This window comes from Lagenorhynchus albirostris, chromosome 9, assembly GCF_949774975.1.
Source record: "Lagenorhynchus albirostris chromosome 9, mLagAlb1.1, whole genome shotgun sequence".
Taxonomy (NCBI): Eukaryota; Metazoa; Chordata; class Mammalia; order Artiodactyla; family Delphinidae; genus Lagenorhynchus; species Lagenorhynchus albirostris.
In genome coordinates this window covers 104,120,424-104,143,247 of record NC_083103.1, presented here as the reverse complement: position 1 = coordinate 104,143,247, position 22,824 = coordinate 104,120,424, and the positions used below count along the sequence as shown (strand labels likewise).

The window sequence follows — 22,824 nt, the reverse complement described above, 5'->3', positions numbered from 1 at the left end:
CTTTAGCTATTAACATCAGACTTTAGAAACGTTTTATGGTTTTGTCTGCAAAGACTCTGTTGACTCAGAATTCATCTCAGTGTGAGTCGAATCCCTTGTCACAGGTTTTAGCAACTATACCATTTAGTCACCTTTCAAGGAGCTTATGTTCCATCCAGTACAGAGTGGTTGGCCAACGGCAACTCTGAGACCCATCTGTGCTGGTTCCACCCTTTCTCTTGATTGCTTCTAGAAAATGTGTACCAGTTGCAGCTCTGAACTGCAGAAGATACCGTAGAGCTGAAATGGCCTGCAAGTGGGTTGGGGGGCGGACAGTTTCAGCACTTCCACTACCTTGTAATGAGAGGGTTACATTAGGATCATTCGATCAGAGAAACAACCTAGTTCTTGTGCACTTAGTTCAGTGCTCCATGGAAATCAAAAAGGCAGTAAGAACAAGGTTGGTCGATAGAGCTAAGAAAGTGGAGCCCGGCGGCTGCTGGGTTTAGATCAAGGGTCTGAGGACACTCACACTAAACAGAGATGACAGGAGACTTATTAGCATAACGGACTGAAACAAAACCACCATCCAGATTTGGTGCCCAAGGGGAAGTGGAATCTCCGTGGGACCAAGACCAGTTGTTGTGCGTTATGTCTGCCCTTGGAAACGTCACTGAACTTGGGTAAAGGAAATGATGCATTCCCCGAGCACTCTAAATCTTGAATCTCTGAACCTCAGGATAGCATCTGTTCTTTTTGCAATATTTCCGTAAAGCTTGGAAAGTAGCCGGAATCGTGAGAGCTTTTATGTAAAATAAGTATCTGTCCAGATAGGGTAGAAAGACTAGGTGACCGCTAAACCGTATAATGAAGTGAAAGAAAGCTCTGTGGCTGATTTGAAAAAGGTCTGTTGTTGATGATCTCTTCAGGTGGTACAGAAAAGATCTTGAAGTAATTCTTTTTGATTTTCTTATGAAATACATTTCATTAATTTGCAAACTTTTATTGACACTTCCCTTGAGCTCAGCTATTTTTTTAAGAGACCTAGATACAAAGGAGAATAAAATATGATGCAACCCCAGTCAACCTGGGAAGATGATGGAATTGCGAGATATTTACTCAAGATAAATCAGTAGGTAAAATACCTCTCCCAACCCTATTGGAGAAGCCCTGAGAAAGACGTTCTCTGCTATATAGGAACTATGTTCAGGATTTTCACTAAGTCAACAATAATTATTTTGCTTTTTCCCTAAATGATTATTTCACATTAAAGTTACTTCAGAAGCTGCTGCTTGTGAATAATTTGAAATTAAGGGTTTAAGCATTGTTCATTGTACTTTTTTCATTGCACAAATAATGCATTAAGACCTCCATTAATTCTTTAATTACTAGTCTCTTATAGTTACATAAGCATACCCATTCACAGATATATTTTTTTGAGGGATTTCCCCCCCCACCTCATAGCTATCTAGAACTTTCCCCCTGGTGTTTTGAGGAACTTATGAATGAGTCTTCATTATAGTAGAACTAAAATATTGATTCTGTATTCTCTGTGTGAAAGATGATTCTGTTGGTTTGCTCTCAGTAGAACCTGAGTTGTTTTCTCAGTGGTGGTGATGAATTTGCACTAAGTAACCATCTTCCCTCACTGGGACTCCTTATAACAATTGGATGAATTTACAAGATGGCTAATCAGCATTAGAAGTGCAATCTGTGACTGAAAAGCAAAAAAGAGCGAAATTGACTGGTCTAGACAGGGAACAAAGCAATAAGCTTAACCCAATTAGCAAGGCATTCTAACCAGTGGAACTAACCAGCTACACTGAGAAGCTGTCCTCTGCATTTCCTGAGTAGGAAGTGATTAAGGCACATATTCCATTTAGAACGTGTGCTTACATATCTTGTCTCAGCTGCAAACACGTTCATGTAAATCTGTATCTTCGTTCTCTTTCATTCTTTTTCATAAATTGAGATATAATTCACTTACCATAAAATTCACTTTTTTTGTAGTGGTTTTTAGAATAGTCCCAAAGTTGCACAACCATCACCACTAATTCCAGGACATTTTCATCACCGGCGAAAGAAATCCCATATCCGCTGCCTCCTAACCCCAGCCCTTGGTACTTACTACGCTTCAGTTCTTTTTATTGTCTTTATTTTTGCTAAGCATTTTAATCAAGCTTCAAGTTCTTTTTCTCAACAAGTAGCATTTGGCTGACTCACTCCAACCTCATCATGCATGTGTGACTCAACCCAAGTCATTTCTTCCAAGTCTTCAATTTTTATTCTACTTGACTCTGGGGTTTGTTTTACTCTATTGGCTTGGCCAAAAAGTTTATTCGGGTTTTTCCTGTAACGTCTTATGGAAAAACCTGAATGAACTTTTTGGCCAACCCAATATAAGTCCTCTATTTTTTGAACGTTACTTAGATCCTTTCAAAAGAAAACACACACACAGAGACGTAAAACAGCACACAAAAGTTTGTCTTTTCAAGAAGAACTTCTTTGGGGATGGCTTCATTTTTAATGTCTTTACCAGAAAAATCTTTCAACTGTGTGTCCTAGAGTTTAATTTCTGTGGAAAGTCTGTGATTGCAGAGATTGTCCTCTTTTCCTATAAATGTGCGAGCTGCTTACACACTTAACTCACTAAATAATCTCATTTGTGTGTGTCTTTCAGAATGCAGCTCTTCAGCATCTGTTTATTCGGAAGTCTTTCCGGCCTTTTAAATGTTTGCAGTGTGGGAAGGCCTTCCGTGAAAAGGACAAACTGGACCAACACTTGCGCTTCCATGGGCGGGAGGGGAGCTGCCCACTGACCTGTGACCTCTGTAACAAGGGCTTCATCAGCAGTGCGTCCTTGGAGAGCCACATGAAGCTCCACTCGGACCAGAAGACTTACTCTTGCATTTTTTGCCCAGAATCCTTTGACCGCCTTGATTTGTTGAAAGATCACGTGGCCATTCATATCAGTGATGGCTACTTCACCTGCCCAACTTGTAAGAAACGGTTCCCAGATTTTATCCAGGTGAGTGTCTGCTACCGCGATGCCTGAACACTTCCTCTTTTAGGTAAAAGAAACTTCGAGTTTTGGAAGACTGAGACAGCCTGTCATCTGCATTTCCATTCCTTCTTTGCAGCATCTTCTTAGTTGAGCATGATATTTCTTCAGTCAACCTACTTTTGATAAGCAAAAGATTACTATGACCCTTAATTGTCCAAATAAGACATTGGCATTTAAACATTTAAGTTGTATTACAAGTAATAAACACCCAGATCTGGTTATAATCTTTAAAAAGTCTTTCTTAATCCTCGCCAATACCCACTACTCATAAAATATATGGCGCTTGTAGAAGACATACTCCCATTTCCTGCCCTGGAAACATTTTCTCCCCATCACTTTGGTTTCCTGTCTTGTGCTACTAAGGTGATGCATTTTAGAAGGAAACAAAGAGAAAGCTGGTATATAACATACTGTTTTTTTTTAACTTTTTATTATATATTGGAGTATAGTTGGTTAACAGTGTTGTGTTAGTTTCAGGTGTACAGCAAAGTGACTCAGTTATATAGATACATGTATCTATCCTTTTTCAAATTCTTTTCCCATTTAGGTTGTTACATAATATTGAGCAGAGTTCCCTGTGCTCTACAGTAGGTCCTTGTTGGTTATCCATTTTATTTATTTATTTATTTATTTTTGGCTGTGTTGGGTCTTCGTTGCTGCGCTCAGGCTTTCTCTAGTTGCGGCAAGCTAGGGCTATTCTTCATTGCAGTGTGCGGGCTTCTCATTGTGGTGGCTTCCCTTGTTGCGGAGCGCTGGCTCTAGGCACGTGGGCTAAGTAGTTGTGGCACGCAGGCTCAGTAGTTGTGGCGCACGGGCTTACTCGCTCCGTGGCATGTGGGATCTTCCTGGACTGGGCATCGAACTCGTGTACCCTGCATTGGCAGGCGGATTCTTAACCACTGGGCCACCAGGGAAGCTCAGGTTATCCATTTTAAATATAGCAGTGTGTACATGTCAATCCCAAACTCCCAGTCTATCTCTCCCACCCGCCGCCTTCCCCCCGGTAACCATAAGTTCGTTCTCTAAGTCTGTGAGTCTGTTTCTGTTTTGTAAATAAGTTCATTTGTATCTTTTTTTTTTAAGATTCTGCATATAAGTGATTTCTCTTTCTCTGACTTACTTCATTCAGTATGACAACCTCTAGATCCATCCATGTTGCTGCAAATGGTGTTATTTCATTCTTTTTAATGGCTGAGTAATATTCCATTGTGTATATGTCCCACACCTCCTTTATCCATTCCTCTGTCAATAGACATTTAGGTTGCTTCCGTGTTTTGGCTATAATATACTTCTGTATTAAGCACTGACCTCCTCCCCTGTATTATAGTCTGGAGCAAAATGGGGTGAGGATAAATTCCAGAATATTCATGATTTCATTTGGACTTCAAGTGTTAATATGGTTACATGCTAGTGAATGAACAAGGAAGTCTAAATATCTAGTAAAAATATTGTGTCTCTCTCTTTTTTTTTTTTAAATTACCAAAGCAAAAGGAGACTAGGATTTAATCATAGTTCTGTTAGTGTTGGGAGTCTTGGTAATTTTCTCACTTTACACAAACAATTAGAGAAGTTGCTTTAAGGTGGAGTTTAATGGCACAAGAGACTCCAAAAATAATGAAGGAAAATGTCCTGCAGGAGTGGTTTGATATGACTCACTGCTTAGCTCCCATCCATAACTCTTCTTTGCTGGGTATTTATGGCAAAGAGAGTTCAGAGGCCATATTCCTTTGTTTAAGTTATCTAAAAGTATAGGGAATAAGTCCCAGTTAAGGGGAAATGATGCTGGTGTTGTGCTGTTCTCATATATGGGTAATGTGTTTTCTCCCGTCTAATTCATGTCTTTAATTCTTCAGAACCTGATTTGATAGAAAGATGTAAAAGGACCAGTTACTACAAGGGGCTAAGTTGCTTCTATACATGTTGGAAGCAGGAAAAAGTGAGAAGGAATTATGTTTTGTTCTCTTATAGGTACTTTTTACCAAGATTCATTTAAATCCAAGGGAACTCTTGCTTTTAATGTTAAAAAAAAAAAAGGAAAGAAAAATGGGTTGCACGTGATCGGGGCTTGGACTAGGCGAACATTTTCTTCTTCCTCTTCAAGTTCTGTGGGAGGTCGAGGTTGGTAAGGCTTTCTGGCCTCTGTGATGGGGATAGTGTTACAGAGGCCCGTTATCAGTCACACCTGATTGGCTCCCAGGCCAGGCTGATGAAGATCCACGGCACAGCGTTTGGCTCCCTCTAGCGTCGCTGAGCTGCCTTTGGTCATTTCCCCTGACTTTCTGTGTCCTCACTGCCAGGTGAAAAAACACGTGCGAAGCTTCCACTCGGAAAAGATCTACCAGTGTACGGAGTGCGACAAGGCCTTCTGCCGCCCCGACAAGCTGCGGCTGCATATGCTCCGGCACTCAGACCGTAAGGACTTCCTGTGTTCTACGTGTGGGAAGCAGTTTAAGGTAGGAACCAGCAAGCAGCCTGGGTGTTCTCGGGCCACTGAAACTGACAAGCTGAGGATGAGCCTGCGCATTTCATGGGTGTATCATCTATGCTCAAGGAACAGACTTGAGATGTACTTTGTGCCTCATGTTTGACTTACTTGTTAAGATAAAATTAAGGGGAAAACTCACCTTAATTTCCCAAAATAATTAATTCAAATCCCCAAACAGAGTACTAATGCATCTTTTACAAGAATCCAAGTGTATAATGAATAGAACTAAACTGCTATCGAGGAACTCCTAAGAGGACAATACATTTACCCACCAAATTTTTTACTGAGCACTTATTAAGTGTAGGAGCCTGATAATTGAGCCCTGGGGCATGAGGACTGTCATCCAACAGAGGTGGGAAATCTGTGGGATGTTGAGAGCGCTTAGACTATTTTGGGGAATGTTAATGACTTACAGGATTAAGATAAAAAATAATAAGTATCAGAAATGGGCCTGGAATTTAGAAGAAAGCAACGGACAAACCCACGGGAGACTCAGAGATAAGAGTTAAACAAATGAATGTGAAAATGGTAAAATATGGTTCGTGGGGAAACCAGATGATTCTGCAAAGATGTCCCTGAGAGACACTCTGCAGAATATGAGTAGGTCATGCTGTCATAGAAACTGGAAAAGAATCCGAAATGGATTCAGGAGGGGAGAACTAATTTTAAAAGGAGGCATTTGTGTAGAGTGTGGAGTTGGTGGGGATGCCTGGCATTGCACCTCTGAACTTAGCATGGTTCCAGATACACGGTGGTCATTCAAGAAATGTTTGTTAATAAATGTGCTGAAAAATGAAGTAGTTACAGAAACATCCTCGTACCAAAATGTGGAAAGAACTGGTCTGGTAGAAAGGTTCAAAATCTTTCTAAGACCGATAGCAGTGTAATCGTATGTCCAGGAGCAGAGCCTCACTGGATAAGGGAGCTGGCATTTTTGGAATTTGTTTTTATTCAGGATGGGCTCTGCTTCATTTTCTGTCTGTGGACTCACATCAACATGTATCACTAGAAGATTAGATTATCAGACTAAGAGCTGTGACCTAGACCGTGTGCCCCGTCCATAGCAGGCAGTAACTGCTTACTTGAACTGCTAAATTTATATGATGAGAGATACTTAATTAAATTCATTTGGGATTTAGAGGAATGTCATTATGTGTGTTAAAACATGTGGTAATTGAGGACACACATGGCTTTGTAAATCCAGTATTACCTACCATCCATTATCAGTTTGTCTTGTAGTTCTTTTTTTTTTTTTTAAACTTTTTGGCTGCACTGCAAGGCATGTGGGATCTCAGTCCCCCCGACCAGGGATGGAACCCGCACCCCCTGCAGTGGAAGTGTGGAATCTTAACCGCTGGACTGCTAGGGAAGTCCCTGTCTTGTAGTTCTTAATACCAAACTTATTCCATGTGCCCTTTGATCACTTCTACATAAATGCAAAACCTTTCTTCTCAAAAATCATTGTGTAGTTTTCAAACTGGATGGTCATTTTCAAGCAAGGCTCATTGGAATGCACTTACTTGCTAGCGAACAGAGTAATTCCCAGCCAGGGTTGCCGTGTCCTCGGGTGTAGTCTGGTGGGTTGCGTTACTGCTAACTTGTATTGATTTTTTTTTTTACCCCTTCAATTAAAAATCTTCTACTCCCACTCCCCACCCCTCTGCCTTCTCAAAAATCCTCTCTAAACAGCGAAAAGACAAACTACGGGAACACATGCAGAGGATGCACAACCCTGAGAGGGAGGCCAAGAAAGCTGACCGCATCAGCCGCTCCAAGACGTTCAAGCCGCGCATCACGTCCACTGACTACGACAGCTTCACGTTCAAGTGCCGCCTGTGCATGATGGGCTTCCGGAGACGAGGCATGCTGGTCAGTGCCAGGCTCCGGACCGCAATGGCACAGTAGTCTGCACTAAACCTGTCACTGGGTTTCGTCCCTGGCCAGGGACAAAGCGGAGGCGAACAGTTCCCAGCCTGGGGCTTCTCTCCCCCCTGGTCACCCCTTGCTGCCTTTGCCATGGTTCATTTCCGGTGTTTCTTGGAAGAGGTCTGTTGATCACTTTTCATTGCTTGGTTTGCTTTGCTTTGCCCCTCTCCGGCTCTGCTCTCCTCTTCCTGTTCTCTTCTGTGTTCCCGAACGTACTCTCTGGCGGGGTCGTTGCCTTGCAGCCCCCCCACACCAGTTGTTCCAGATATGACACAGCAATAGAAGGGAACTTTCCGCCAAGGCAGGGTATGCGAACCGGGTTAGCTGAAGCACCGGGAGGGCCGGGTCTCCGCTCTCAACTCATTGGGCCCTGATGACAGTTTTTGCAGAATGTATCTGTGTCTCATTCAACGTCCTCGGTAAGGCCAGGGCGCTGAATAATGGAGAGACTTGCATCAGGAGAATTCTTGAAAGAAATTCCTGCTAGCGTGATTTTCCATTTTTCCACCAGCAGCTCTTTCAGTCAAAGGCTATCGGTGGAATCCACAGCAGCCCAATTCACCTTCAGTGATTTGCGGAATTACTGTTAACTCCTGTTAATGCGTCGGTGTCAGAGGGTCCTGGCAGTGCCGGTTCTGGCCAAAGGCCTCATGTTTTGGGGTGTCGCTTCAGAGAGTTTCAGCTGCTTGCACTCGGTATCGGAGGTATTTGTTCAGCGTCTGCTGGTCACGGGGTCTCTTCTTCTCATTTGCTTTTTTTTTCCTTTTAGGTAAATCACTTATCAAAGAGGCACCCAGACATGAAGATAGAAGAGGTGCCAGAGTTAACTCTACCCATCATAAAGCCCAACCGTGACTACTTTTGTCAGTATTGTGATAAGGTAAAAGGAAACTGTCCATAGGAGGATACCTGTGTGGGAGCCCCGCTCAGGGCCAGCTTGTCTGCATGTATATATATACTAGGATCTTGCAGTTCCTCTTAACAGATGGTTCCCTGTCTCTCAGTAGTCTTCCATTCAGAAAAGAAAGGGCTAGGAGTACAGCCTCATTTTAAGCCAAAATTTTTTTCTTAAGAATTAGTGAGCTCTGTTTTTCTTGTTCCTTCTCTCTGTGATTCTTGCCGTTAAAGAAGAGGCTTATTACCAAGAGCTTGGTATATGCATTCATTTTAAATTCCTAAGCTCTAAAATGAGCGTGTTTGTCATCCTACTTGTAAAATACAGAGTAGATTTTGGATTTCTAGGAGATTGAGTAGGATGTGAAAAAGTCTGGTGGTGGAATACTCTGTTTGTACTATTCCATTCTTGATTTTTGCATAGTTACAAAAAACACAGGAATAGAATATACATGTATTGTTTCATTGTAATATTGTCTCCTTATACGATGTCAGCCGTATCAGTTATAGGCTGTGCATAAGTAGTGTCAACTTAAAAGTAAGAAACATTTTTTAAGCACAGATTCACCACTACAGGTTCTAGTTGCTATTAGACTTGCCATTTTGGAAGATTCTTTGGCATCTAGTAGTCAACTATGTATGTACATCACATGAGAGCTTTCACAGAAAGACTAAAGGGTGAACTGGCCTTGAAAGAAATTGTTTCTATGACTGTATATTCACCTCTTAAACTTCAGGGTAAAGGTAAAGGTGTTTTTACTATTCCTATCTTAGATGTATAAATTCAAGGCAGATGCCTCACATATCTATGTTATGTTCTTACGTTATTCTGATTTATGTTATATCCCCATTATCCTTCAGCATATCTGTTAATATATTTTATTTTGGACTACGTGAATACTTTCTCTCATTTCCTCGTGATGAAATTGTTAGATTGCCTTAAGCAAGAAGGTGGACGTATACACTGCTTCCATGGCAAAGCTTTTGAATTTGCAGGTTTATAAAAGTGCCAGTAAGCGAAAAGCCCATATTCTGAAGAACCATCCTGGGGCTGAGCTCCCACCAAGCATTCGGAAACTTCGTCCCGCCGGCCCTGGAGAACCAGACCCCATGCTGAGCACCCACACCCAGCTCACGGGCACTATAGCTACCCCGCCCGTGTGCTGCCCTCACTGCTCCAAACAGTACAGCAGCAAGGTACGGGGAAGGCTTTGGACCATGTCGGAACCAAGGTCATGGTTTAAGGGAACATTGCTTAAGAGAAGATGGTACTTATCCAGATGCCGTGATGGCGTCTTCTGAGTTGATGGGGGTGCTAAAGGAGCTGCTTCCTGAGAACAGGGAGCGTAGCACAGAACGGGAAGGGAATACAGTGGACTTTCCCGGGAATTAGTACCATCTGAGCACTTGAATGGTTTCCTTTGCCCTTGGCCCGAGGTGGGGCTCCGATTTCAATATTCCCTGCTCGTGGTTTATGAGCTCAGGCTTGCAGCAGCACTACATAAGAACTTAAATGATGGTTCTTGAGAAGGGGGTCATTGTTGCTGTGGGGGAATGCAGTCATTGATTGCTGCAGGTATTGGTGGGATCAGGGGATGCTTGCCTGATAGCGTGGGGGGTCACACGAGTCTTTACTTTCTTTCCAGCGTCTTCTTTTTTCCCTTTCATACCATTGTCCCGCTTCAGGGAGGGCAGGCAGAGCCAGTGTTACTCTTTTTTTTTTCTTTTAAACATAACATGAAGGACTATAGGAACCATTGGAGGGCTTGCATTTGAGAAAGATCGAAAATAACCTATTCTAGTAATTCTTCTTGGTTTTCGCCATCACTTTTCAGACCAAGATGGTACAGCACATTCGAAAGAAGCATCCGGAGTACGCCCAGCTACCCAACACCATACACACGCCTCTGACAACAGCCGTGATCAGTGCGGCTCCAGCTGTTTTAACTACAGACAGTGCTACCGGAGAGACGGTGGTGGTAAGTGTGTGACCGGTAAGAGCGACTCCTGTCCTCTGCTGCCCATCACAGCTTCAGTGCCAAGGCCATGTCTGTCTTGGTATTTAATTGGCTGCACATGTAGCCCACCGCCCTTCAGGGTTCTATACCAGGCGTGATGCTTAACGATGGGGTCTCCCAGTCGGTGCTTTCCAAAGCTCTCTGTAAAAGGAGTAGCAGGAAATTCTCAGTGCTGCTTGTTCACTGCAAGGTTGTCAGAACTGGGCCTCCCTGGTGGCGCAGTGCTTGAGAGCCCGCCTGCCGATGCAGGGGACGCGGGTTCGTGCCCCGGTCCGGGAAGATCCCACGTGCCGCGGAGCGGCTGGGCCCGTGAGCCATGGCCGCTGAGCCTGCGCGTCCGGAGCCTGTGCTCCGCAATGGGAGAGGCCGCAACAGTGAGAGGCCCGCGTACAGCAAAAAAAAAAAAAAAGATTGTCAGAACCTCCGGGGTAACTCCCTGGGCCTGACACAGACAGACAGCTAGAGGTATGTAGGTAATCTTCCAACACCTTCTTAACTCTGGATATTTTTCTATCCGAGCTCAGGGCTCATTTGCGGTCCCATGATCCCACCAGTTAGACAAACCAACTGTTTGTAGGATTTCAGAGCACTGAAATAGCCACAAGCAGCAGTGTTATCAGCTGATGTGCTTTTTTGTGATTTTTGCAGACAACAGACTTGCTAACCCAGGCTATGACGGAACTGTCCCAGACCTTAACGACGGATTACCGAACGCCGCAAGGGGACTACCAGAGAATCCAGTACATTCCCGTGTCGCAGTCTACATCTGGGCTACAGCAGCCTCAGCACATACAGCTTCAAGTGGTGCAGGTGGCCCCGGTACTGTCCTGCGTTTATTTCTCTTTACCTGCGTGAATGCCATATGGCCACCAGCCAACACAGCAGCTGGGGTCAGCTAAAACACCTAATTCTCAGAGCTGGGGCTGGGCCCTACATACTGTGCATGTCAGCTTGGAGTCTAAGGCGTTTGTAAAGCCCTGGCTGTCGAGGGCTCTGGACTCCGCAGTGTAAGAGATTTCTGTCAACAGTATCCAGAGATTTTCGGCTCCAGTGTATACCACTATCCTGCCCTCCTGCAGGCCAGCACTGAGCCTCTTCTGAACCCTTACCCTGGCCACCCAGGTGGACTACTTGGTGAGGAGCCCGTTTGATCAGCCCCTACCCAGGCATCAAATGACGTCTGTCAGCTGGAGGTTGTAAGGAATAATTGTGAATTTTGAATGTCGCTTAGTACCTTATTAGTAGCAAGTTATAACTGTTCCTTCTACAAGGTAATTAATACCTCATTCTTACTGATTCAGGAGCTAAAAGAAAAAAGTCCTCCCAGAACTATTGTTTCATTGAATTATACTAAGGAAATGTACTCAAGGCACACATAAACAAATGTTTTGCTTTGAAATAAATTGGACTCTGAAAATTTAAAACTAATATGAAAGCAGGAAAGAGGAAGTTGCCACTGTCATTGACTATTCTTTATCTTTTTTTTTTTTTAATAGGAGCGTTCTTAATTTTAGGCTTTGGAGGAATCTATGAATCCCTGAAGTCTGTAAATTATGATATATATGTACATTATTTTAGAAAAAGGGTCTGCACTTTCATCAGATTCTCAGTTGTCTGTGATACATAAAAGGTTAGGAACCACTGTTTTAGTGGTTAAGTGTGACAAGCTGAAAGCGAATTTTCTCCTTTGATCTCTTTTAACTGATAAAGGGTAGGCCATTAAAATTAATTGAAACTTAAGGGAAAAAAGATTTTTGATTCCTGAGAGCTTCTCAGTCAGCTTCTTATTAGGAGCTATATTCCCTCATCTCCTCCTCTTCCAGAATGAAATCTCGTTACTGTCTTATGGTTAATAAGCATAATTTTTAAAACTATTTTTTTCCCTGACGCTTGGCAGCTTGGCCCCGGTGTGGGCCCTCCGGGAGTGAGCCCCGGCTCTGAAGCCCTGCCTGTTCTGCTGCTGGGGTGTTGTTTTAGCTACACCTTTTCTCTGGAAGGCTTTCCTTTAACCTTAATCAGCGTGGGTCTGGGTTTCTCCTCCCGCAGGCCACTTCCCCTCACCAGTCCCAGCAGTCCACGGTGGACGTCGCCCAGCTCCACGACCCTCAGACCTACACACAGCATGCCATCCAGGTGCAACACATCCAGGTCACGGAGCCCCCCGCCCCGGCCGCGCCCGCCTCCCAGGTACGCTGCTCCCACTGACTGCTCCAGGGACTAGTCTCAGGTTCATGTGGCCTCAGGGACCCTGAAGATGTACTAAGAGCCAAGACATGCAATCTTCACACCTGGTCTCCTTGACTATGGAAATGATATCATTATTTTGCGGGCCTTTAAAGAGTCTCACCTCTGCCTCCAATTTTTCTGTTGGTATTAGGGATGCACTTCCATTAAGTGCTTAGCTTCCCCTGTCCAGATGGAGCCCTGGGCTCTGATCTCGTAGAGACAACATTGGCCTTTGCTTCCTGTTCTAAATGGCTGTATGACAGTCGGCAATTGCTAGGCTGTTTCTATAATTTTGGAACAGTGACTTTGTGGAGTATTACTGTGTTTGTGTGATAGAGACTATCATTGAGATCACAGAGTTACATCCATTCAAAAATGTTTATTAAATTCTTACTCTTTGCAGGAAACTTTTCTAGGTCTTGCCCTCAAGGAGCTTAGAGTCTAGTAGGGATATAACACCTATATATAAGTAAATAGGGCATGAAATGAAGGTATCTGAGCCGTAAAGGATGCCTGTAGACCCACCCCTGACATTCCCAGGTTCCACAGCACAAATGAAGGCCTGCATACCACCATCCTGAGTAGTTAAATGTTTCAATCAAGTTCACAAATCATTAAATAAACATGTTCTGTCTTCCCTGCTTGACATAGGTACTTTAATAATGATAAAATTGAAAAATATACATAAAGTAACAATGGCTACTAAATAACATGGATAGTGCCAATTCAAAATTAAATGCATTTTTCTGCCAAACACATGGTTGGCACTGGCAGCGGCCCGGTATGGGTGGGAGGAATGGAGGAGAAAGGATGTCTCTCTCTCTTTTGCTGGCTCCAATTGCTGTGGAATCCATAGGATAAACATGCACTTTCTCTGCCTTCCTATTTATTGGGGGGTGGGGGGAGGCCTGACATCTGATCGCCCCTCCTCTCCACCCCCCAGTAAGGTTTCTGGTGACTTCTCCCAGCCCAGGACAGGCAGCCTCTATCCACAAGGGGCCGTGAGTTTCCCACGCCCACTAGCTTCACACTTCTAAGTTTCTCAAAGGAACCCAAGGCTGGAGGGCCAGGACAGACTCAGTTCCTTGTCAGGATGAGGTGGCCCAGGGACAGCCGTCCCCAAGCCTGCTTCCCCTTTCTCCTCACTCAGGCTCCTTCCTGCACTCACAGGGCCTGTGTACCATGTGGACACCCCATCCCACGTGTCTCAGCTCCATCCACACCCCTGCAAATGGTGATCCACGGCCACCCCTTTGGTCCCAGGTGCCCGAATACCGTGAGAGGGGCCACATCCAGGAGACAGGACCCCTGCAGGAGGCCAAGCCTAGGGAAGAGACTTGTGTGGGTCCCAGAAGTGGGTGCAGGGCCATTTCCAAGGTCTGTGAGGCCTCACGTGAGAAGGGCACAGCTGGAGAAGGGCCAGCCAAGATCCCTGCAGGGGTCCCTCTTGCCTGGGTCTGAGGACCACGTGGATGTGCCATTAGGTTAGCGGAGTACAGGTGAGGGAAAGACGGTGTTTAGCAGGGAATCAAGGACAATTTTGTAGAAGTGGTGTTTGAATTAGGTCTCGAAGGAGGGGTATGATTTTGATATGGTAGCTGGGGAGGCATTATGAGCTGACCACACTCTCACTGTGAGTAAAGACACAGAGGTGGGAAATTGTGGTGTATTTGTAAAGACTGTGTAGGTTAGTGACAGGAGATGGTGTTTGGAAACAGCACCGGAGCTGGAGTGTGGAGGGCCTGAATGGCAGATAGATAGTGGGGCGGGGGCTTTATCCTGTGGGTGGGATGTATCCCCGTGTTTATCTCCACTAACTGGGGGAGTATCCAGTGCACATCAATGGGGATTCTGACTTCCGGATTCTACTTCAGTTTGTGTTACAGGTTAGCTTTGTGACACCGGCAAGTTATTGGGCTTCTCAGGGTTTTTTTTAATGTAATGAAGATAATTATACTTTCATTCATTTACTTTTATAACAAGCATATGGAAATTAAGTTTTTGGATACCCTTGTAGATAATCCTTTGGAAACTAGGATTTCCTAGTTATGATTGCTTGTCATTACTTCTGTTCTTTTTTAAAATATCACTAGTTTAGCAGTGCTCCCTTCAGTGTTACAGTCCTCATGATCACGATGTACTCTCTTCAGTGGCTAGTTGACACTTTAACGCATCCTGGTCTCTTTTCTCTCGAGGTGGCAGGGCAGCCGCTGAGCCCCTCCCCGCAGCAGTCTCAGCAGGGGCTCAGCCCCTCCCAGGTTGCAGGCAGCTCCTCGCAGGGCCAGGCCCTCCAGCAGCAGCCCCAGAGCACCACGGTCCAGCACACGTACCTCCCCAATGCCTGGAATTCCTTCCGTGGCTACTGTAAGTGAGGGTGGCCCTCCTGGGTGCGGGTGGGGAACCGGCAGCCACGGGGAGGAATTTCATCAGCTTTATCATCCATTTTATGGCTTAAAGGATCGTTGGCCATTTTCTACACTCTGCAGAACCTGTACTTCAGTGAGTGTCATGGCACAATTCAAGGCGGCATCTGATTCAGGGCCACCCTGAAATGACATTTTTCCAAGACGTCAGGAATATTGCTGGAGGAAGTGTAGGCAGGTGGTTTAAGTAATAGAGTAGGTGGATTGAGGGTATGAGGTCATGATTCACCTCTTCCACCAATATTTACTGAAAATCACTGGGCTAGACCCTGCATGTACGAAAGATGAATACTGACATTCGTGTAAGTAACACAGCACAATAATAATGTTAGCTAACGTTCATCAGGCTCTGACCATGTGCCAGGAATGATTCTAAACTGCATCTATATCACATCCAGTATTCACAACAACCTCCTAGGAAAGTACAATCGTTACTTGCATTTTACAGATTAGACAATTTAGACGCCGTGCAACTCATCCAAGGAACATAGCTACTAAACAGAGGCCTGGAACCCAGGCAGTCTGGCTCCAGAGTTTACACTGTAAACCAGCCCACTGTGCTGCCCCTCCTAACGAGATAGTCATGGGCTCACAGAGACGATGATCTCTTGGAGACAGATATATGAGTAGCTGATTTCAAAACCCTGAGGTTAGTGCTACCAGAAGCAGTTTAGCCTGACTGCCAAAGGTCAAACACGTAAAAAACCTTGGTGAGGACAACAGCCTTGGGTATGAGCTGAAAAGTTTGAGACCCTTATCATTGAAGATCTGGGAGAAACAGTAACAGTTAGAGCTCAATAGTAGGAGCTAGGAGGAATAAGGGCTGTGTTGATCTCTCTCCTACCACTGATTTCTTCTTTTGGGTCCATCTCTGCTGTGACTGGTCTTTGGCTGTGTTATATAGATCTGGTTGTGGAGACCAGGCTCAAAGGCTACCATTTAGTTATCTTTACCATCTATTCTCCTAAATATTGGTGGTCACAATGAGAGCTGAGTCTAGTTTCTGTCAGGGAAGGACTCCTCCTCATGATAAATCCCAGTAGAATCCTGGTAAATAGACATTTATACTCAGTTTAATTCCTATGAGAGGAACGTGGAAATGATGCTGACAGCCACTGTAACAATAGTAAGAACTAGCATTCTAACTTGATGAAACAATCTGAAAATTTTTATTAGGAAAAAAGTTTAAAATATACAAAAATAGGGAATTCCCTGGCGGTCCAGTTGTTAGGAGTCCATGCTTTCACTGCTGAGGGCCTGGGTTCAATACCTGGGGGGGAACTAAGATCCTGCAAGTTGCGCGGCACGGCCAAAAAAATGTGTGTGTGTGTGTGTGTGTGTGTGTGTGTGTGTATACACACACACACACACACACACACACACAAAATAGAACAGTATAATGAGCGCGCCTGTACCCATTATCCAGCTTCAGCAGTTATCATGGCCAGTCTCATCTGATATGTACATGCTGTCATCCTCTCCCAGTCCTCCAACTATATAATAATTCATACCATTTCATCCATAAATTTTTTTTTAAAAACCCCACAACTCTAAGTGTCGTTATCACACCTAAAAATAAATTACAGTAATTCTTTAATACCATCAAATATCCAGTGTTCATATTTCTGTGATTGTCTCATAAATGTCTTTTTTTAAAAAATATTTTATTTATTTGTTTATTTGGTCGTGCTGGGTCTTAGTTGTGGCATGCAAACTCTTAGTTGCGGCATGTGGGATCTAGTTCCCTGACCAGGGATTGAACCCAGGCCCCCTGCATTGGGAGTGTGGAGTCTTAACCACTGCACCATTGTGGAAGTCCCATAAATATCTTTTTAATAGCTGGTTTTTCAAATTGGGTTCCAAATAAGGGCCATACATTGCAATCGATTTTACCTTTTGAGTTTCTTTTAATACATGTGTTCTTCTCTCTTTTAAGTTGCAATTAACATGTTGAAGAAACTGGGTCATTTGTTTGTAGAGTTCCCCACATTCTGGATTTTGCTGTTGACATACCTGTATTGTCATTTAAAATTTCCTCTGTCCCTTTTATTTCCTATAGATGGGCAGTTAAACCTAGAGGCTTGATCAGATTCAGGTTCAGTTTTTTTCCCCCAAAACACTCCATAGCTGTTGGTTGTCTAGTTCCATCGGGAGGCACATAATGCTTTTCTGTCTTTTTCCTTTGCTCCACTATTTCAGTAGGGATTGCAAAGTTGTCATATTCTATCATTCTTTATACACTTATTGCTAGAAAACTTCCATAACGAAAACAATTTTACCTTAACCATCAGGTTACTCTGAGGTACAATTTGTACAGGAACAGCAGAATAGATGCTTTAAATACTCGGCCCATCTCCTTTATTTAGCAGTTTTCAAAATAATGAGTTGTTTCCTAGTATTATCCAAGGTGACCAATGCCGGGCATGTGTGTTTTAGTATTGCTGGGTACTTATGAATTTCAACCCACTGGATGTGTTTCAAACCACTGTAGTCAGGGCTTCCCTGGTGGCGCAGTGGTTAAGAATCCACCTGCCAGTGCAGGGGACAGGGGTTCGAGCCCTGGTCCGGGAAGATCCCACATACCGCGGAGCAACTAAGCCCGTGCGCCACAACTACTGAACCTGTGCTCTAGAGCCCGCGAGCCACAACTACTGAAGCCTGTGCGCCTAGAGCCTGTGCTTCGCAACAAGAGAAACCACTGCAATGAGAAGCCCGTGCACCGCAACGAAGAGTAGCCCCCGCTCGCAGCAACTAGCAAAAGCCCGTGCACAGTAACAAAGACCCAACACAGCCAAATATTAAATAAATAAATAAATAAATAAACCCATTGCAGTCATTATCCTTGTTGATGCTCAGATTATCCCATCTTTGGCTAGTGGGAACACCTTTCTGTATCTTTCCCACATGACTCTGCAGTCTTTTATAGGGTCTTACACGCTGGTATGACACCAGATTCCATGCTCACCTTGTACATTTCTGACCCAGGTTTGGAATCAGCCATTTTCCCAAGAAGTCCTGGTTCCTTTGAGTAGAGGATGTGATTTAGAGGCTGTCAACGGGGTGCTAGGGTGAACTCTGTTTTTAATTAGCTTTAATCACACGGTAGTGGAGTAAAATTCCTGTTAGACTAAGTTGTGATTGCTAGGCAATAGTGGATACATTGTGCCAGTAATCCAACGTGACTGTAAAAGATGAAAATATTGAGCTAACAGGTGAATCTTTGTAACTTCTCTCAAGGTTTGAAAATTTTTGAATATTTGTCTTTCTGGATATTCAGAAGCCACACTTGAAGGAGATGCATTGATTGTTTCCGACATTCGGTAACTCTCTACTAGCCTCATGTGATCAATTCTTAAGCAGAGGTGCTTTCGCTGTATCAAGAAATCATATCAACATAAGACTCTCAGAGCAGGCAAATCCATGGAAAGTGACTCAGTAGGGAATATGGTCACTGGTTAGGTATTTGTTTCTACAACTTGAATGAAAATCTGAGACCACTGAACTATGGTTCCTTCCTGTTTTTCAGCATCGGAGATTCAGATGATGACGCTCCCTCCGGGTCAGTTTGTGATTACAGACAGTGGCGTGGCAACTCCGGTCACCACTGGCCAAGTGAAGGCGGTGACTCCAGTAAGCTGTGCTGCTTGGAGGGTTTTCCTGTTCCCCACGCTGCACCACCCTCGCCCTCCCCCATCTTCTCCCAAACTCTTCACATCTGAGTTAGAGGCACCCCCCTGTATTCCTATAATTTCTTGTGGTGCTATATTATAGCACAGTTTATTTTTTTTTTAATTTTATTTCTTTTTTACTTTTTTCTTTGAAGTGTAGTTGATATACAATGGTGTGCCAATCTCAGCTATACAGCAAAGTGACTCAATTTTACGTATATATACATTCTTTTTTACATTAAAAACTTCTGTATTTTTTAAAATATTCTTTTCTGTTATGGTTTATCCCAGGAGGTTAGATATAGTTCCCTGTGCTATACAGAAGAACCTTGTTGTTTCTCCATTCTAAATGTGATAGTTTGCATCTGCTAACCCCAAACTCTCAGTCTGTCTCTCTCCCTCCCCAGCCCCCTTGGCAACCACAAGTCTGTTCTCTACATCTGTCAGTCTGTTTCTGTTTTGTAGATAGGTTCGTTTGTGCCATATTTTAGTTTCCACATGTAAGTGATATCATATGCTATTTGTCTTTCTCTTTCTGACTTACTTAGTATGATAATCTCTAGTTGCATCCATGTTGCTGCAAATGGCATTATTTCATTCTTTTTTATGGCTGAGTAGTATTCCATTGTATATATGTACCACATCTTCTCCATCCATTCCTCTGTCTATGGACATTTAGGTTGTTTCCATGTCTTGGTTATTGTGAATAGTGCTGCTATGAACATAGGGGTAGCACAGTTTATTTTAATTATTCGTTTACTATCTTTTCCCAGTAGGCAATTAATTCCTTGAAACCTAGGTCTTTGTCTTTATCTCTTTATCTTCAGTGCTGTTGCACAGGAGGCTGGGCTATAGCAAATTCTCAATAAAGATCTATTCAATTAATAACTATAATGAACCTCCTAGATCCATATACATATATATACATGTAGATAATCATCTTTTTAATATGCTTCTTAGAAAGTATATGAGTCTTTGTGACTATTGGTCCTCAATGTTGATTATATCTGCTACCTCTGTTTTTATCTTCACTGGTTTCTTCTGGCCTGCCAATGTTGATTATATCTGCTACCTCTGTTTTTATCTTCACTGGTTTCAGTGTTGAAACCAGTCAATGTTGATTATATCTGCTACCTCTGTTTTTATCTTCACTGGTTTCCTCTGGCCTGCCAATGTTGTCAATGTTGATTATATCTGCTACCTCTGTTTTTATCTTCACTGGTTTCTTCTGGCCTGCCTCTGCAAGACAGAGTGTGTAAATTAAGAAAAATACTCTTAAGTGACTAGGGATATTGAGGTGTTCCCAGGGGAAGACTATTTCCCAAGAGGCCTCAAAGAGTAGCAGGGTAGTCTAGTGGCCTCAGAAACCGGATTTATTTATTTATTTTTCAAAGCACACTGAGAGCTCACCCATTTCTCAGCACATGAATTCACATTAACTAGACTTAGGAGAGATGTATAAATCCAGAGTAACACTATTGTCAATGGAAACAATAACTAATATAAAATGGAATAGTCTCATTGGCATGATCAGTGAAATTTTTTGCTCTTTGTGGGGACTCACTGACTCTACCTTTTCTTGGCCAGGAACCCACTTGGGAAACCGATTATATAGCCAAGGATGTTCCCTTCCATCTGCCACAGTATACATACAAATCTGACGTACAGTTTTGTTTATAGATTCTCTGAAGCCTACCTGTGAACGGCCTAGGTGTCCATGGACCCTTGGTTGAGAACCAGCTCCCTCCTGCTAGAGAAGGACCCACACAGGAAACCAAATCCTGATCAAAGAGTGGCTTGATGAGTGTGGACTCAGAACATATGGCCCTCGATAAATCAAATGGGTATTTGGCTGTGGCTTGCTCCCTGGACAGTGCTTGGAAAGGATGCTGCCAGAGTCTTCCTCTGTGACTTCTTTTTTTCTCAGCCTGTGTAGCTGACCAATTCTCCCTCTTACAGACACATTCTTTCTTTAAAAATGTTAATGTAGGGACAGAGTTAGCTGCAGGTCTATGGATATGTTTTTTTCATGATCAGAGGGAAAATGAAGAAAAATTAAGACAACGTATGTTTTCATAAAGTTAAATTTATTCAGTGCAAAAGACTTTTATTCTAAGATTGTGTTCTTCCTATGCTTTTGAGTGTTAAAATGTCCCTCATTTGACAGTAGCATTTAAAAAATGATTTTACTTGGCAAAATAAAATTTGGGAACATTTATTCTTACTTCAATTTTGCTGGTCTTTGAAATTCTGAAGTCTGGGAACCACTGATCTTGACTTGGGCATCATTCTGCCTCTTTAAGGAGAATTTAAATATCTCTCCTTTGATCCATTTTGTATTAATCTTAAACATTAATTGACAGATAGTCACCTTATTTTATGAATTTCTAAATTCTCAGGGACAATACCATAGCACGTTTCCTTTGCCAGGTAGGTTACCATCATGATGCAAATTTCTGTCCCTGAAGTTCCTCACTGTATCATTTGGTACGACCAAGGTGCTCCCTTAAGTTACCTCTGTAGTCTACTTCTCTAAAGGAATTAGGCAAAGCATCTCCCATAGGCACCTAGTTTGGTTCCCCATGTAACATTTCTTTGCATATTCCTTCTCCCCACCGTGCCCCCATAACTCTACCCCCCACTTTAGCCCTCAGATTTCTAAAGATCTTTTTCTTCCCCCTCTAGGGTCATTATGTGCTATCAGAAAGTCAATCAGAATTGGAGGAAAAGCAAGCTTCTGCTCTCACTGGTGGAGTCCAGGTTCAGCCAACTGCACATGGTGACTTGGACCCCCAGACCACCAGCCAACAGCCCACCCAGTACATCATTACAACCACCACCAACGGGAATGGGAGCAGCGAAGTGCACATCACTAAACCTTAACTTCCATCCTTGAGCCAGAATCAAACAGTCACATCATGTCTTTTCTTATTCATATGTCTGGAACATCTGGAAGCTTCTGACACTTAGAACTCTTTTTTAAGATTTATCACTCAAGAGTTTGGAAGTCACAGTTTTGACGCTTATACATACACTGGGGCTTATTTTATCAAGGTCATCTTTACCAAATGGACTCTTCAAACCCTAGGAGTTTCTGCCAAGGAATGGAGATCTTTCAGGGGAAAGTAGATTTCAAGACAGAGAAACCTTGCCTTGCTCTTGAGTTGGTTTTTTAACCCATAGATAAGCCTTACTTTTCCTTTGTGGAAATATTAAGCAGTGTATTGTGTTTGTACCAAAGGTGGATAAAGGATGTGCCAAGTCCATGGCCACTGGACTTGTTGATTCCAAGCCATGGCACCAAAGGCGAAGGTGCATTTTATGGGCGTGTGTTAGGTCATAACTGCTTCATCTTGTGAGTTTGCATTCTCAGTAACTTAACAAAGGGAGCCCATTGAATATGAAAATTAAAATGATGAAGCAAAGGTTTCATCAGTGATGGTCTGAAGGAAAAACTGTTACCTAAATTTTTCTTATTGCTGATTTTTTAAAAACTTGCCTTTTTTGGAAAACCGTTGTTGGGCTATTGGTAGTGCTTTCCACAGACCCTGGCCCTCAGTGGACTAGGCCAGAACCTCATGTTCTGATAGATTACTTTATTACTCCACAACTGTGGACTCCCTGTACAAGAAAAGGATGCTTGGTGTCAAGAGAATTTAGACCCCCAGGTTACAGGTTGGCCTCCCATTCTCTGGTTGTACTTGTATGAAGAAGGAGATATTGGAGATGACAGTAGCAAGAAAATGATACTAAAACAACTATATAGAGCGTAAAAAGCACTGAGACCTTGTCCTGCCTTTCAGGATCCATTTACCACTCATTGGTAAAGGGTGAATCCTTGCTCGTACTAGGTGTACCTGCAACCCTCGCTCACAGCATGCAGTGTATTTTAGTACTTCTAATGCTGTCTTAAAATGAACATTCTTTCAGGTTGGATGGAAAGGTGGTCCTCCTTATTGCTTAACACTTTCAACTTTAAATGTATTGCAATTCATCTGGACCTTTTGGTAAGATGACTAACTTCACACCTAGGGGAAAAATAAAAATGTGGGGACCATTTATAATACGTTAGAGTAATTATAAGGGATCTGGAAGGAATCCAATCTTAATATTACATTGTCAGTTGGGAGAGGGAGAAAAA

The 22,824-nt window shown here is 43.2% G+C and overlaps 1 protein-coding gene across 1 annotated transcript in view; it reads left to right on the top strand.

Annotated features, from left to right (window-relative positions):
• The window catches only part of PRDM10 (PR/SET domain 10), an 85,502-nt gene extending 63,261 nt beyond the window's left edge, over positions 1-22,241 (top strand). Inside the window, exons 12-22 of the mRNA XM_060160791.1 lie at positions 2,660-3,007; positions 5,341-5,496; positions 7,218-7,397; positions 8,224-8,334; positions 9,345-9,545; positions 10,184-10,327; positions 11,015-11,185; positions 12,413-12,553; positions 14,788-14,956; positions 18,542-18,645; positions 21,369-22,241. Coding sequence (XP_060016774.1) covers positions 2,660-3,007; positions 5,341-5,496; positions 7,218-7,397; positions 8,224-8,334; positions 9,345-9,545; positions 10,184-10,327; positions 11,015-11,185; positions 12,413-12,553; positions 14,788-14,956; positions 18,542-18,645; positions 21,369-21,566 — 1,923 coding nt within the window. The 3' untranslated portion in view covers positions 21,567-22,241. The remainder of the gene's footprint in view (positions 1-2,659; positions 3,008-5,340; positions 5,497-7,217; positions 7,398-8,223; positions 8,335-9,344; positions 9,546-10,183; positions 10,328-11,014; positions 11,186-12,412; positions 12,554-14,787; positions 14,957-18,541; positions 18,646-21,368) is intronic.
• The last annotated feature ends 583 nt before the right edge of the window (positions 22,242-22,824 follow it).